Source organism: Selaginella moellendorffii, unplaced genomic scaffold (assembly GCF_000143415.4).
Source record: "Selaginella moellendorffii unplaced genomic scaffold, v1.0 SELMOscaffold_56, whole genome shotgun sequence".
Classification (NCBI taxonomy): domain Eukaryota; kingdom Viridiplantae; phylum Streptophyta; class Lycopodiopsida; order Selaginellales; family Selaginellaceae; genus Selaginella; species Selaginella moellendorffii.
The window spans coordinates 622,838-639,066 of NW_003314317.1; the positions used below are offsets into that span (position 1 = coordinate 622,838).

Sequence of the window (16,229 nt, forward strand, 5' to 3'; positions counted from 1 at the left end):
AGATAATGCTCGGCATTATTGTGAGTTTCTCATATATCTCTAAATGATAATATTGCAATAGTATAATGGTTTGAGTGTAGCCACTCTTGTCAACTGTTGTTTGAGTTGGTAATGCAATTTAGTGTTTGCTTCTTGAGCCTCTTGCTTCGTGTGGAACTAAATATGTTAAAGCAGATCAAGTTGGAAATGTTATGGTCAACATTTCATCAAATAAGATTTGCACATATATAAGAAAATAAAGAAAATGACTTGAGAGATGATTCGTAAAGTTCAAATATAAAGAAAAAGAGCCTATGAATAAAGTGCATCCCATTTTCCAATAGGTTAAGGGTTTTAGGATATTTAAGATTAGCATCTTTGGGTTTAAATAGTATTAAGTTAGGTAACTAAATTCAAAAGATTACATTTGGTATTAAAAGGGTCTTAGATTCAATTTAACTAATTGGCTAGGGGAATCACACTATATATTATGCACATTGGAACATTTTATTGGATATCTTAAATGTGCATTTAGACATGATGATGATTAATGCCTTCCAACAATTGTATTCTTTATTTGGTCTGGCTTGACTAGCTCTTGGCTTCTATTTAGGAGGGTGTCAACTTGTAAAGAGTATAATAAATTATAAACAACTAAAAAGAACAATTCAAAAAACAATCTATAAAAATTCAAATATAAAAAAAAATGGCCTATGAATAAGAAGTGAGACACAAATCTGAGCCCCAAAATGGAGCCAAAAAAGTGCCACATGGCAATGGTTGAAGTGAAAATCCAACAAGTGTAACACATTTGAATCAACAAAAAAATAAAAATAAAAAAGAAAGTATACCCCCTCCTTTAGCCTTGAATATATTCTATTTCAATCTTCACAAAGAAGTAATCCATAATCCCTCTCAATCACAAGATCAACAATGTGCATCTCTTTGATAAAGAAATCCATTTAGCATATCCTAAATAGCTTCTTCCATCTTGACAAAACCGATGATCCTAAAGCAACTTTAGTTGAGAAGTCTTGTGGGTTTAGGGTTTAGGTTTAAACCAAATAATAAAATCAATTTATATAGATTTATATATTTATTAATATTATTATTATCACTTAATCCTAACCGTAATACATACCTGGGAATTCATAAAAACTTCATACCATAACTCTATACCCTTTTGCACTCAATTCCATAAGATCTGCAAAAATTGCATCTTGACTCTCCTGCCATAAGCAAGAATAGTTTCGCCAATCATAGTCAGTTGTGTCACTAGTTTGGTCTACCGATTCCAATACTTTTCCTTCTGGAGAGACCTACAAATTTCCGACCTCAAGAAAAGAAGATAAAAGAAAAACAGTTGAAATCCTACCTTCTGGACCAAATACCTCACATATACATGCTCCTCATCATCCCACAGAAAGAGAGCCAGAGCCCTCATACCCTTTCCATCGGGAGGAAAGTATTGCCCTCCTTTGACAACCCAGCCCTGAACATTTTCTATTTCAATCTTCACAGGGAAGTAATCCCTCTCAGTCACAGGATCGACGATGGGCGTCTCCTCGACAGAGAAATCCACCACATACCCGGGATGTTTCAACCGCATCAGCATGCTCCGGATAGCTTCTTCCATCTTGAAAAAACCTAAAGCCGACCCTAAAGCAATTGAGGGCGAAAGGCTGAAAAATACAAGCGCTCCGAATCATGAGCACACCGTAGCAACGGTCCGGGCATCGCGCTATTGCAGGCATCTTGTCGAGGGTATTCCCGGGTCCTTGAGAATTCCAGAATGGAGTCTTGGGGCTTATATACAAAGAGAAGGTGCTAGAAGATGTTCGATTAAGTTCCACGACCATGCGGCAACTCGGTGACACGGATGGATGGAGAGCTCTGGCCAAGCAAATATCTCAAAAGCTTCACCCGACCGTAAGGAATACAGCAACTGAGGAACTAATGGTTATCTTCCTCTTCTTCTAGCTTAACTAACACTTATCTTCTTCTTCTCGGTGAACTAACGGTTATGTTTTTCTTCTTCTAACTGCGATCTGACATTTCCAATCCATCATACCTTCCATCCATTTTACTTTCAATAGACCTTAATGCTTCGAAGATACAGTTCCAACACGTAGCCTTTTCACTGCTTGTAGTATGACAAAGTATGTTAGTGTAGCTGCTGGAGTTAGAGATTGAGACTTACCCTCACTAGAACCAGACAATCATGCAACACTTCTTTGAGAACCAGATGATCCTGTAAGAATGTATTGTGGTAAAAATTCCTTGAATCTATGAACGCGCTTACCTCTGATGCTTGCTGAACTCCCTTGTTTTGTAATTGGCTTGGAAGCGATGAGTGGCGAGCGTATAGACGCCTCGGTTTTGAACCTATACATTGATCCTGAGCTACAACAAAGTAAAGAAAAAGGATAACTAGCACATCCACAGCTTTGGTAGTTTTCAATTCAAGTGAGTCAATGTTTTGGCTGCTGGTGATGCTCCTGTAAGAATGTTGAAGTTCTGAAATCTACAGTGAACAAGCTTACCTCTGATGCTGCTTGAACTCTTGGAAGCAATGAGTGGCACCACCTCGGTTGTGTCCCTGTACATTGCTTTTGAGCTAAAGCAAACCATAGCAAAAGGATTGAAAGCCTTTTCTTGTTCTTTGATGCTCTGGACCTTTTCCGCAGAAGAATCCCTGGCCGAAGCAGCTTCCTCCTAGAAGACGAGTAAAGAACTAGAGCAGAAAGAGCTAAAGATGAGAGGATTACCTCTTTGTCAAACAATGCAACCTTAATGTTCAGCGCGTTTCTTTGCACTCCTCGCCTCGCATACTGGAAGGAAAAGTTACCCGACTTTGCACTTTCAAGTGCCTTTTTGAACTTCATTCCACCAAAGTCGATGTTTCTGCTGCCGTCAATGACGCACAAATCCCCTCCACATTCCAGATTCTCAACACAAGCTTGAGCAAAGGCGTCGAGACCCAAAGAAAGAGCTTCTCCCACACTTGCTCCTTCCCCATGGTTCTGTCCTCCAACCGGCTGTGTAAGAATCATTCGTGCTTGTCGTGCTCCAGAACCAATGACCAACACTGATTGCTCCTTCGTAAGCGCTGTTGCCTTAAATCCGTTGCCTTCATCACCAGGGTGTTCTCATCATAGACGAAGAAAGATGCAATGAAGTTGCCATCTGTGCTTGAGAATAGGTCTGCTTTCTTCATTAAGAACTTGATTGCATCATGATGTGTGAACTCCTTCTTGCTCAGCTTCACTTGCAAAAGCTTGATGAGTTGATGACACGCAGCTACTTTCCCAGCAAAGCCAACTCGAAGTCTTGGCTAACTTCCATCACCTTCAGTTGCAGTTGTCAAGGAATCAAAGAGAACCAAGAATCCTTGCTTGCAAAGTAGTGCTAGCCCAATAGTTCCTACACAAGAAACAAATAATAAAACCAGAAAATCTTGCTTTTTGAGGGGAGTAAAATGAATGCTCACCATGCTCTATGAGCTGACTTTGCTGGCTTGGAATAGAGATGGATATGATCTTGTGCCCCAGAAGAAATCTCTCCACCTCCTCAAGGAGGGGCTTGAATCCTGCACGAGAAAAAAAGAACTTGTAAGTCCTACATCATAGCAAGTTTTAGAATCTATGCACTCACCTTTGTGGGGGCAGCAGCCAATTGGATGTATGCTCACAAAACTTGAGAGTTCCATTGACAAACTCACTTCACCAGCGCAGCTCTCGATTGCAAAGCAAGCAATCTCGTCGGCTCGAGTTTTCCCCTTATGAGCGGCACTGGCAACAGATCAAACGCAAGTCAAAGAATGTAAAATTAATAGTGAGAACAACATAAAACAAGAGATAACTGTAATAATGACAATTGTAATATTAAAGAACACAAAATGTACTAATTTCCTACCTTCCATGCACTTGGTATAATGCTTTAAAATCTTGATGTAAAACTAACGGTGATAACAACTTAAAATAAAAGATAACTGCATTTTAAATGCATCACTAACAATGTCATCGACTGAGCTTAATTAAGAGATTTTCCAAGTTCAATTGCAATATGCTTGTAGTCCTTTTCCTCTCGTTGAGACTTTAGTGTTGAATGAATATCCTTTAGAAATTGAAAGATGTTCTCGTGCTTCGCTACATAAAAGAATTCATGGGAGGTGCTCCAGCTGAGAAACGCAGCAAGTGACGAGAAGTACTTCATCCAACCAGAAGAACATCTGGGCATTCTAGGTTGTGACGGTGATCCAAGCCCCGATGGCGGCTGGAAAGCCAAGGTGGTGGAGGTTTCCAAGCTCTGCCCTCGGTCTCGAGATCCTTCAAAGTCGAGGTTCTTTGAACATTTATGCATTCGAAATCAGTTATCAGCTTAAGATCAATAAGTTACATACAAGGATCTCGTGTTTGCATCAAACGCATTGCTTTAAAACTTTCGAGAAGCCCTTGGTGCTCGAGGTTCTTCAGTTCGATACGTATACATCTTACATCTGCTTCAGTCAATCCAGATCTGGTGAGACAAAAACCTCAGAACGATATAAAAAAACGTCAGCTTACTTTTTTTCTTGGAGCTTGATGATATATCTGGATACTTATAGATCGATCGATGTTCTTGGAGTTTGATGTTATATGCACGATGAATGATATCTTGATCGATCTTAGATTGGCTACTACCAGTAGTGGCGCTGGCCAGAGACAAGCACTCAGCAGCTGATGGTAATGTTGCAAACAACATGCGCAATGAGACCATCGAGGAATTGGCCCCGGTAAGCGAGCCAGCGAGCAAGCAACTCCGCCATTCCATCCTGTTGTGGACTGCGAAGAATCCATTGCTCACTACACACAGCAGCCAGTTCCAAGTCCTCAGCCCCACCGCCTCAAAGCCCCGCGATCGGTCGTGCGAGAGCTTGGCGAGCATGCATGAATCGGTAGAGCCAAGAGTGATAAAAGAGCTCCTCTTCGATCGGGACCGCGAGGCAACCGCCAGTTACTCGCAGACAATCCCACGCAGCTCCCATTTTCTTGGAGCCAAAATCCAGGGCAGGATTCCAGGCGGTTCTCATCTCCTGTGGTCGATTCTCGTCCAGGTAGATGGTCACGAGCCCCACCAAAAAATCCATCTATCACTGCCATAGAGGGATTGAAATAAAAGATGGAGTCCTCTTTCTTCCTCTACAGGCTGACCTTCCTTGCCATTGCTGCTGCCGAGCTTGGAAGTCTCGGCTTCTTCTTGGCCAACTTCTTTGTGGATGGCTCACGTTCCTGAACTCCATTTGCTTCGTTACATGGATCTCCTTACGTCGTTTTCAAGCTCTCAAATCGCATCAACTGCGTGACATGTATCAGATCATCCCCTACAAACCTTATGGCGAGTAAGGAGGAATACGACATTTGATAAAAGTTCTCTCCACAGCAATTGTATCAACGTTTACGTGGGATTTGGCGTCCACGGTGCATCTCGGCACTCTATAGCACGGGCTTCCCTCAGAGTTTGGTGGTTCCTGCAGAGGGAATGAAATTTTTGCTCTCAGCACTCTCATTTACAAAGGAAGAGATCTCGTCAGAGTGAATCGTCCAAGGACATATTTGATCTGTGTGCTTTGACATCCCCAAGTGCCAAGATATTATCAGAGTGAGAAATTGTTCTTGTCACTGCCTCTCTCTCGGCTTAGACACTTGGAAGAAAACGCGGACGTCAGCAAAGAGGAAGCATCCAAAGAACTTAACACTCACCTGCATGCGAGATTGTCTTTCCAGTTTCAGAGAAAAATAGCGTCAAATTGTTGAGCAATCTCCATAAAGATAGCCAGCGTTTTCCACAGCCTACTCGCATTTCTCCCAGCAAAACCTGTACCAGCACTTGTCCATAGCACCCTGTCACTTTTACACGGCAAGGACATGGAAAGAAGCATGAATGTCGTACCACTAGCTGTTTGTAATGAAGTTGAACCATGTGCAACCACTTGAAAACATTTCCCGACTGTCGAGTGTCTTGTCTCCAAGCCGAAGTTGGACGTTCCTGTACGTAGAACCACTTTTGAGAGACGGCATCAGCTGTAAAGAGCTTGTTACCCCCCACCTTTGATTCACACACACTAAACGAGTAGAAGTCCTGGGATTTGTGATGAATTGCCTGAAGACCTATTTTGATTCCATTGGAGTCAAAAGAAAAAAAAGCTTTCTTTACCTATGCTCTCCATCCGCCCATGTCACCGAGTTGCCGTGCGGTCGTGGAACTTGATCGAATGTTAGCTCAAAAGCAATGTACAGGGACACAACCGAGGTGGTGCCACTCATTGCTTTCAAGAGTTCAAGCAGCATCAGAGGTAAGCTTGTTCACTGTAGATTTCAGAACTTCAACATTCTTACAGGAGTATCACCAGCAGCCAAAACATCAACTCACATAAATTGAAAACTACCAAAGCTGTGGATGTGCTAGTAATGGTGTGTTATCCTTTTTCTTTACTTTGTTGTGTGTTCTTCTGCGGGTGTGTGTCCATGGCGTTAGCAAATTGCAGGCATCTTGGCAAGGGTATTCCCGGGTCCTTGAGAATTCCAGAATGAAATGGTGAGTCTTGGGGAGCAAAAGGATTGAAAACCTTTTCTCATTCTTTGACGCTCTAGACCTTTTCCGCAGAAGAATACTTGGTAGCAACATGCTGAGAAAAGACGAGTAAAAAACTAGAGCAGAAAGAGCTAAAGATGAGAGGATTACCTGTTTGTCAAACAATGCAATCTTGATGTTCATCGCGTTTCTTTGCACTCCTTGCTCTTTCAAGTGCCTTCTTGAACTTCATTCCACCAAAGTCGATGTTTCTGCTGCCGTCAATGACGCACAAATCCCCTCCACAGTGCAAGAATCATTCGTGCTTGTCGTGCTCTGCCTGTGTGAATAAGAAAACCAGAAAACGGAAAACAGTTCATCTTTGGAAACGCTCTTACTCCTTCCCTCTGCCGCACTCATAGATCAGCGCCAAATCCACATAAAACTGTGTGCCAGGATGGTGAGAGATGATGAAAGAAAGCTATTATTTAGGAAATTTAACATAATAACATAGAAATGTAGTAGCAGTTTCCATAACATAATAACTACACGATTCTATACCCTTTTGCACTCAGTTCCATAATACGTGCACGCATTGCAGCTTGACTCTCCCTCCATAAGCAAGAATATTTTCTCCAATCATAGTCAGTTGTGAGACTAATTTGGTCTGCTGATTCCAATAGTTTTCCTTCTGGAGATACCTATAAATTTCCAACTTCAAAAAAATAAATAATAAACAGTGAAAACCTACCTTCTGGACCAAATACCTCACACATACATCGCTCACACATACATCCTCCATATCATCTGCGGTGTGGTAACCATAAATATCATCTTCATCTTCTTCTTCATCATCATCCCAAAGAAAGAGAGCCAGAGCCCTCATACCCTTTTCATCGGGAGGGAAGTATTGCCCTCCTTTAACAACAAAGCCCTCAACCTTTTTCGCTTCAATCTTCACAGGGAAGTAATCCCTCTCAGTCACAGGATCGAAGATGGCTGTCTCCTCCACAGAGAAATCCACCAGATAACCAGGGTGATTCAATTTCAACAGCATGCTCCGGATAGCTTCTTCCATCCGGACAAACCCTAAAGCCGACCCTAAAAAAGACTGGAGGTTCGAGTCTTGGATTTCTCATTGAAGGGATCTCTTCGAGTCTTGGATTTCTCATTTGAATGAGCTGCAAAGAAAGCCTTTTTTTCTTCGACCGATGCACTCACAGTGGATTTTCAGGGAATTCACCACAAATCCTTCGGTGACAAGAACACAGTCACGGAATGCTACTCACATAAAGTATAATCGGTTAAAGGCCGGGGTGAAGGACTTACACTCGTTTTGTCTGCGTAAAGATATGGCCGGGGGTGTAACAAGCTCTCCAAGCTCTCCGTCTCCCAAGAGTGGTTTTACGTCAGAACAGGAACGTACAAACTGTATATCCGGCGGCTCGGAGACAACGAGACACTCGGCAAAATGCCAGCCGGAGGACGGGAATTCTATTCGACGCTTCAAAGAGGAAGGGATTCCATTGTGTCTTTTGTATTAGTTGATTTTTATTGAATCAGACGTCCATCACAGCGTGGGCTTCTTTTAACAAAGAGAATTTAGGGGTTTTGGCGTTGGGAGCTCGCTCGGCCAAGGGAAGCAATAGTTCTTTACTGGGTCGATGGGTTGCGCTTTCGATCACCTACATTGAGGTATGGATCCTTACCGGTAGATCACAAGCTGCGAGTAAACATTCCCCGGAATTCGTTTGTGCCGAGTGAGATCTTCGGTTCTTATTTTTCCATGACATAGCCACGTGGACCGTGACTATGCCACGTGGAATTCACACGTGGCAGCGTTTAAATATTTTTGGCGGGATGGTGCAAGACGGCTGGGCGCTTGCTTTCTTCTGTGATGCGCCTGATGTTCCTATCGTGCTCGAGGTAATATTTTCAATGCTAGCGAATGAAATCCCCTAACAGCAGATCTCTGGTGCTTTTTCATGCAGGGGCAGAGCCTGCCTTTCATGGACTATCTCAGTAATTCTCTCGTCAAGCCAAGGGAAGGAAACCCCGTTCAGTTCCAGGCGTTGCTGCTCCCCAGCTTGAAATCGCAATTGCAGGTTTGCTCTCCAAGGTTTTAAGCCTTTGTAATTGTTTGTTTCAGGGATTATACGACATCAGTGCCTGTAAGCTCGGAGATAACGTTTCCTTGGATGGAGCTCCGTTCCAGGCGTTGCTGCTCCAGGTTTGTTGCTTTCCATTAACTTAGTGTCATCACAGGACGAGGTTCTAAGTCTTTTGAATTCTTTTGTTCCAGGGATTATACAACATCAGTGCTTGTAACATTCCCTTGGATGGAGCTCAGTTCCAGGCCTTGCTGCTCCCCAGCTCGAAATTGCAAATGCAGGTTTGTTAGCTTCATCACAGGACGAGGTTCTAATTTTCTTTAATTCTTTGTTCCAGGAATTATACAACATCAGTGCTCGTATGCTCGGAGATAAAGCTTACTTGGATGGAACTCGAGCTGCTGCAAGCATGGTTCAAGAGTCAGATGCGTTTCTCGTCATTGGCTCGACTGTAATGGTTTTACGTCTTGTGAGGTAAGTAGTAGCGTGACTTTTCTGTGACTTTGTGTGTGAATTGTTTCCCTCTGTCGCCAGTGCCGCTCATAAGGGGAAAACTCGAGCCGACGATATTGCTTGCTTCGAGATGGAGTGTGCTGGTGAAGTGAGTTTGTCAATGCAACTGTCAAGTCTCTTCCAAGTCGTCAGCATACATCCAATTGGCTGCTGCCCCCACAAAGGCGAGTCACTAGATTCTGTGAAACTATACAATGTAGGACTTATAGATTTTCTTGTGCAGGATTTAAGCCCCTGGTGGAGAGATATCTTCTGGGGCACAAGATGGTCAGCTTCTCTATTCCACGGTGAGCATTCGTTTTATTTCCCTCATGCTTTTCTTATATCTTTTATGTGTAGGAACTATTGGTCTTGCAGTTTTTTGCAAGCAAGGATTTATAGTCTTGTTCGATTCACTCACAACTGTTACTGGAGACGACGGAGGTGTAGTTGAGAAGCGGAGGAACTTTAAGAAGATTGTGGAGGTGAGGAGTGAGCCAAGACTTCGAGTTGGCTTTGCTGGCAACGTGGCTGCGTCTTTACAAGTTATTAAACTCTTGCAAGTCAAGCTAAGTAGGAAAGAGTTAACTCTTCATGAAGCAGCCAAGTTTTTGACGAAGAAGGCAGGCCTTTATGCAACCACAGATCCAGACTTCGTTGCATCGTTCTTTGTCTACAACGAGAGCATGTTGGTGATGGTCAAGAATGACGGCAACGGGTACAAGACAACGGAACTTACAAATGAGCATTCCGTAATGGCCATTGGTTCCGGAGCACAACAAGCACAGGTGATTCTGAGACAACCAGTCCGAGGACAGAACCATGGAAAGGAGGCGAGTGTTGGAGAAGCTCTTTCGCTGGGTCTCGACGCTTTTGCTCAAGCTTGCATCGAGAATCCCGAATGTGGAGGAGATTTGTGCGTCATCGATGGCAGCGAGAACGTCAAGTTATGTGGAAGGAAGTTCAAGAAAGTGCTTGCTCGAGCAGTGTCAGATAATTTTTCCTTCCAGGACAAGAAGCGAGCAATGCAACGGAATGCTCTGAACATCAGAACTATATTGTTCAAAAAGGTAAACCTCTCGTCTTGTTTGAACTTTAGTAACTCATCTTTTCTCAGGAGGAGGAAGCTTTAACTTCTACTGCTTCGGCCAAGGATTCTCCCGTTGAGAAGGTTGAGAACATCACAGAAGTGGATGGAGTTGTAATGGTCTGTATTTGTGTGGTCTTTTTGCTTGCTTTGCTTCAGCTCACGATAAATGTGCAGGTGAAAAAACGAGGTGGCTATATGCTTGCCACAGTAATGGTTTGTGGTGTCTTTTTTTTTGGTTTGCTTTGCTTTACTTTGGCAATTTACAGGTACAAAACCAAGGTGCTTTTACTTTTGCCGCTCTTAGCTTCAATTACAAAACAAGGGTAAGGAATCTATATCACATTTATTCTTTAAGGAATTTATTCTTACAGGTTGTGAAAGAAGCGTTCACTGTCCTGCATGATTGTCTGGTTCTAGCAATGGCAAGTCATGTTTAACTCCAGCAGCTACACTAACAGACTTTGTCATGCTGCAAGCAGTAAAAGAACCAAATATCTTCGAAGCACTATAAGGTCGAGATTGCAAAGGGCCAATGTGTATCGCAGATAGAAGAGGAGGCAGTCGCTTCTTTGTTTGTTTGTCTTTTTTGCGTTTGCTCTTGTTCTTGCTGCAGGCCTCTGGAGGAGGGCACGACGTGAACGTCGGGCAACGCCATTCCAAATAGCCCGCCTTGTTCTTTGTCGGGACTACAAAGAAATAAAGCGTATTATTTTAAGGGAATTTTTTCTGACCAGCAGCTTCTACGGGAGCTTGGTAATTGCCTCAGTGGCGATTCCAGCGTGGTGTCGGAGCCAGATAACTCTTTGATCACTGGAAACTTAAAAACTTTATCCCAAAACAAACAAACAAAATCGAATGCATGTACCAACTGTGATTCCAATGTCAAAACTAGAGCAGATCTGATGGGATCTCTCACCCGCATCGAATGAAAAATCATAAAAGAATTAGAGGAAAAGGACCTCTTCAAACTCCTATGTGTGAGTGACACATCTAATCAAAAGAATAGAAGAAAAGGAACTCTTCCTCCTATGTGAGAGAAAGGTCACACATCTAATGACGGTTATGTATATTGATTAGTAAGTTTCTTGGTAGTTTTAGTTATTAATATCTTTGATTTCATTTTCAAATATGTGATATACATGTGTTGTATATTTGTAACTATGTTTAGGCTATTTTTTTCAAGAGACATAATTTAGATAGCTAAAAGACGAATTCAAAATATATTGTCATTATTGAATGATTACATTAAGAGTTTGATATGTAAAATAAAATAATTATTATATTTCTTGCTCACACACTAGGAAAAATGACTGAAAAATCAAAATATTAGGATATAGCAATAAAAATCAATTTTTTAATAATAAATTTTATTATAGCTTAATTTTATATTTCTCTTTTCATGAGGGTGAATATTTCAATCTTGTCAACCAATTATAAAAAATATATTTACAAAATATCAATCAACCAATTTCATATATTACTGATTACTCTATGAACTTTTTTTTTTTTAAATTTTGACTATTTAGATAAAAAATAAAGTTTTTTCTGAATTTTATTTTCTTTATTTTATAATTTTTGTAATACATTATATTTATTTATACAATTAATTAAAATAATATTAAAATTTTTAATAAATATTTTTTAAAAAATTTCTGATGTCTAGATTACTAATTTATCAGTATTATTCTTAACTCTTAAAAGCCAAGAATTGCTACAATGCAATAAGCAATAATTTATATTTAATATACAAAGGACTTAACAGAATTTTTCATTTCTAAAACCTAATAGAGAAAAATAGGTTGTTTACCAAAGAAAATATTGTAATCTAAACCAATTTCAACTGCCATTAGTAGTTGAAGAGGCCAAAAAAGAAAGTTAAATTCCTTAAATGTTCTTTACACAATTGTGGTTATCCCTAGATTAGGAACTTATAACTAAGAAATAAAGTTATCCTCAATAGCATATTTGTTAACGCTTTTAAATATCATTTTAGATTTACTTGGTGTTTAAGAAATTTTATGTATTTTTATAATCTATAAAAACAAGATTAATCTAATTTTACATTAAATAAAAATAAGATTAATCTAAATGAAGAATATTTAAGCATCTTCTTATGTCCACTAGATAAATTCTTGACTAACCCCTTAAATAAAAAAAAATCTATAATTAGAATCCAAGTATATCATAGGATATACCTCAATCTAAACTAGAGCAAATTTGAAGAAACCCTTACATACATAAACATTCTTTTTTTGAAGCAAAATTCTTTTCTAAGCTTTCAAGACTTTTTCTTCCAGAACTGATTGTACAATCTATAAAGTATAAAATAAAGACAATTGCTCCTCAGGGATGCATTGACTTACAGTTTCTTTGTGTAACTCCAAAAATGCTTAATTTTCTCTATAGACAGAACAAATTATTGCAAAAAGACAAAGACTAGCTGGTAGGGTAGAGATGAACAGGGAGAGAAAGCTTGTGATTTGTCCTTTCAAAAGGATAGCTGTGAATTTCATGTAAGGAACATACCTAGAACATTCAAGTATATCCTATAATTCCTCAATCTAGTGCCCATGATCGAAGTTATGATTTCAAATTCATTTGTATAATAGTAGTGATATTTCTTATTTATCACTAATACAAAATTTATTTAAACTTCCAGAGCAAGTCAAAGAGTGCCAAAGAAGTCCAGAAAACGTTAGTCAGGCTCAATACTAGATCATTGACTTCAATTTTGTTTTTCAAAGAATGCTAGCTATAGTCAATTTGGTAGTCAATTTTACTTGTCCTAGGTAATTAAAAATCTCTCTATTTGTTACAAGCAACCAAACCATCCTCATACGGCAATGCCAATGAAGTGGCAATCATCCTCTTGGAGATTACAAAACATCACACACCAACTCGTTCAGATCATGGCTCCAATGCAGTTAGATAAGTAGTTTAAGTATGGGAGTCCATTCGTCCTACTGACCACACGAGTTACAAAGATATTAATAGCCACTTTGTATCTAGTTTCAGATGCTTCTGAGCCAGGAAAGCTCTCATTCTAAAAATCTATTCTTCTTATAATGGCATTGGTTTAGGGTTTCGGGGTAAACCTTTTAGAAGAGGTTTGTGAACAATGTCGTTTATTAACGTTGGTAAACTTCTTGGAGTTCAGTCCTACACAAACATGGATATTATGCATTTGAGCCATGCATATATGATAAGAAAAAAAGATATTTTTGTTATTATAAGTTATTTGCACCATTATCAAAAGAAACTACATTATTTATCTTATATTGCAAATAATTCCAATTGTATGCAAATTATTTAACATTAGCCAATGACACCTCTAAACCTATAAACTTAACTTTTTGCAAATTGCATCAGTTTAGCTTCCAACTCTGGCTTATTTGCCCCAACAATCCTGTGTACCTCCTTTCCCGCAAGCATGAAAACAAATGTTGGCATCCCCTCTATCCTCCATTCCGCAGCAACATCCTAGATAGAATCATCTACCAGTAGCTAAGAAAAAAGAAGGAAAGAAAAAAACACAAAAAACTTGCCTGCAATTGATCAACATCCACCTTGAGGAACACCACCGAGTCGTATGTCTTGGACAAGTCATTGAAGAAAGGTGCAATCATCTTGCAAGGGGGGCACCAAGCCGCAGTAAAATCAACCACTGCCTGAAAACAAATAAAGTGAAGCCTCAATAGCATGAAAATCACGAATAGAATAAATTGGAAGAGGAAACACTGACCAGCTTCTTGGGATTGGAGGTGAGCTCCGAGAATTTGTTGCGCCAGGCCTCTGAGGAGGGCACGACGTGAACGTTGCCCGTGTCTCCAGCGGCAACAGCGATGGGCGCCTCCATTCCAAACAGCGCGCCTCGTCTGATCGCTGCTAGCTGGGAGGAAGACTTACACGCAGTGGCCTTCTTCCACAAGCATCGCCCAACGTTCATCCTGCCCTAATCATTGTGTGAATAAAGGAAAACGCGATTTATATTTCATTTAACAGGTCTAGGTTTAACGTTAAGCCTTCTATAATTAATTTTCTTCATCTTTAAGCCCAATGAAGTTGTAGAGTTTTTCAAATTAATTCCGATCAAGAGAATGAGCTCAGAAACTTTAGACGCGTGAATCTATATCTCTTTAGCTGCCTGGAATGTTTTGATCGATGATCTTGGTCTCCCTCTGTCCGAACCAAGAAAAAAGAAAAAAAATTTGCTTCCCTCAAAATCTGTAGCTTCCCAGAGTGCTCTCTACTTGAGCCGACGCTTAGATTCGCTGTACAGGATCACTCCAAACACTGTGAGTGTGTAGCCCGCCATGCCAACCACAGACACGGGGTTCCGGAACAAAAGTATGGACACCACAACGGCCACTGCTCCCTTGGCATTTCCCAGCACCTGTCAAGAACAGAACCATTAAAAGAGCGAGAGATTGAATTCCACTCAAGATAGGATAGAGAAAGGATAGCGAAACAGAGAAAGAGAAAAGTGATCGATCCTTAGAGCTGTGATTGTTTCGTACCTGGAGAGTCAAAGCGCTCGTGTGCTTGGTGACGAGGAAGTTAGTGAGGTTAACGAAGTAAGCGGTGGCCGAGTTAACCAGGAGCAAGCCGATGATGGAGAAGTTTGTCCTGGCGAGCGCGATTGTGATGCCCACCACGTTGGGTTCCATGATCAGCGTCGCCGGCAGCAGCAGCACCACGGCGATCGGTGCCATGTAGAGCAGCAAGTTCATAGAGTTGAGCTTCTCCCTGGAAGTAAAGTAGGACAAAAACCGCATCAGGGAATAACATTCGAAGGATGCAAACAAGAATTACATAAAGACGAAGAACAGTCGAAGCAAGCAAACGAGAAGAAGAAAAAAAATGACGCACGGCAAACAGGAGCTGCTAGGAAAGAAAATCGAAGAGCTTCTTACCCCTCGGAGGACAAGAGAATTCCCTGCAATACCGACTTGAGCGCTCTGGCAGCAGTGGCACTCACGCACATAATGAAACCATAGAGATGAAAGCTTGGCTCGCCCTGGAAACAAAGATTCCAACAAAAAACACAAAAACAATGAGTGTGAGATGGATCCAATAAAATACGAGAAACAATGGAAAGATCACTCACCCCACTAGCGATGATCACCCCCGTGACAACCGGGACGAGCGTAAGATACGTGACCCAGGCCTCCCTCTTGAGCGTCATGAGATACGCAAACACGGCCGTGAAGAAGGGGGTGGTAGCTCCCACGGCCTGATTGAACGAGACCGGGAGGTAGCGCAGCGAGATGTTCCCACTCACCACCGACGCGCAAAAGATGATGCTCAAAGCCGAGATCTTGACGAACTGCGTCCTGGATCTGATAGCCTGCATGGGCACAAGCTTGAGCCACGCGATCCCAATGTAGCTGAAGAGTGCGCACGCCGTCATGTGGCACATCGTGAGGAAGATAGGGTACTTGAAGCCATAGTTGCTGAGGAGATACTTGTTGAGGAGAAGAACACCGATGTTGGACGAGTACCAGGCGCCAATCAACCCTACTGTGAAGACGCTGCCCGGCGCCATGGCCTGCGACGCCAGGGAGCCCGATCTTAGCAGCTTCTCCTTCTCCATGGCCGAGAATCCCCGAGAATGCGAGGCGCCGAGCAAACCTGGGGCGGATTCTCAGCCGATCCGGCCAAATCGACGCCCGATTCCTGCGAAGAAGACGCCGATCCGGCGAGGAATGCCGCCGCCGCCGCGCGATTCTTGGCTCCCGCCCGCCGATCTGGGCCTCATCGCGGCGCCATGGACTCCTCCTCTCGCCACAGCAGGTTAAAAACCAAAAGCTCTAAATTCAACTAAAACAAAACCAAAATGGTAGAGTATAAACGGCATGACACGTCACGCCCACGGACCCGCCACGTTGGCATTTACATTGGCGCCAACATCTACGTGGTGATCCGACCGACGTGGCGAGCTCTCGGCCGTCAATGCGACCGAATATCCGCACCCGCGTTGTTCGAATCTTCTAGCCCCTCCCTCC

The 16,229-nt window shown here is 41.8% G+C and overlaps 3 protein-coding genes and 1 long non-coding RNA gene across 6 annotated transcripts; 1 reads left to right on the top strand and 3 right to left on the bottom strand.

Moving 5' to 3' along the window:
• Positions 1-1,060: 1,060 nt before the first annotated feature.
• LOC9654047 lies at positions 1,061-7,635 on the bottom strand. 3 transcript variants are annotated; one of them, XM_024688188.1, is made up of 3 exons: positions 7,487-7,635; positions 1,355-1,492; positions 1,061-1,298 (listed from the first exon to the last, which is right to left on the bottom strand). In XM_024688188.1, the coding sequence occupies exons 1-3, from the start codon at positions 7,607-7,609 to the stop codon at positions 1,140-1,142; spliced, it is 420 nt and encodes a 139-aa protein (XP_024543956.1). In that variant the 5' UTR covers positions 7,610-7,635; the 3' UTR covers positions 1,061-1,139. The 3 variants fall into 3 exon arrangements, with proteins under 3 accessions (XP_024543956.1, XP_024543955.1, XP_024543954.1); XM_024688187.1 differs by lacking the exons at positions 1,061-1,298; positions 1,355-1,492 and adding an exon at positions 6,998-7,222 and having other exon boundaries at positions 7,283-7,635; XM_024688186.1 differs by lacking the exons at positions 1,061-1,298; positions 1,355-1,492 and adding an exon at positions 6,998-7,232 and having other exon boundaries at positions 7,283-7,635.
• A 2,623-nt stretch (positions 7,636-10,258) lies between these two features.
• On the top strand, positions 10,259-10,741 carry LOC9654304. Its single transcript, XR_002993968.1, has 4 exons — positions 10,259-10,341; positions 10,399-10,437; positions 10,491-10,547; positions 10,596-10,741. It is a non-coding gene; the product is annotated as an uncharacterized LOC9654304 (long non-coding RNA).
• A 2,734-nt stretch (positions 10,742-13,475) lies between these two features.
• On the bottom strand, positions 13,476-14,195 carry LOC9654048 (thioredoxin H4). The gene is made up of 3 exons (XM_002983072.2): positions 13,967-14,195; positions 13,770-13,892; positions 13,476-13,704 (listed from the first exon to the last, which is right to left on the bottom strand). Exons 1-3 carry the CDS (start codon positions 14,168-14,170, stop codon positions 13,570-13,572), a joined length of 462 nt encoding a protein of 153 aa, XP_002983118.1. The 5' UTR covers positions 14,171-14,195; the 3' UTR covers positions 13,476-13,569.
• Positions 14,196-14,270: 75 nt separating this feature from the next.
• LOC9654305 (probable sugar phosphate/phosphate translocator At3g11320) lies at positions 14,271-16,200 on the bottom strand. Its single transcript, XM_002983073.2, has 4 exons — positions 15,332-16,200; positions 15,138-15,241; positions 14,742-14,970; positions 14,271-14,617 (listed from the first exon to the last, which is right to left on the bottom strand). Exons 1-4 carry the CDS (start codon positions 15,815-15,817, stop codon positions 14,471-14,473), a joined length of 966 nt encoding a protein of 321 aa, XP_002983119.2. The 5' UTR covers positions 15,818-16,200; the 3' UTR covers positions 14,271-14,470.
• Between the last annotated feature and the right edge of the window lie 29 nt (positions 16,201-16,229).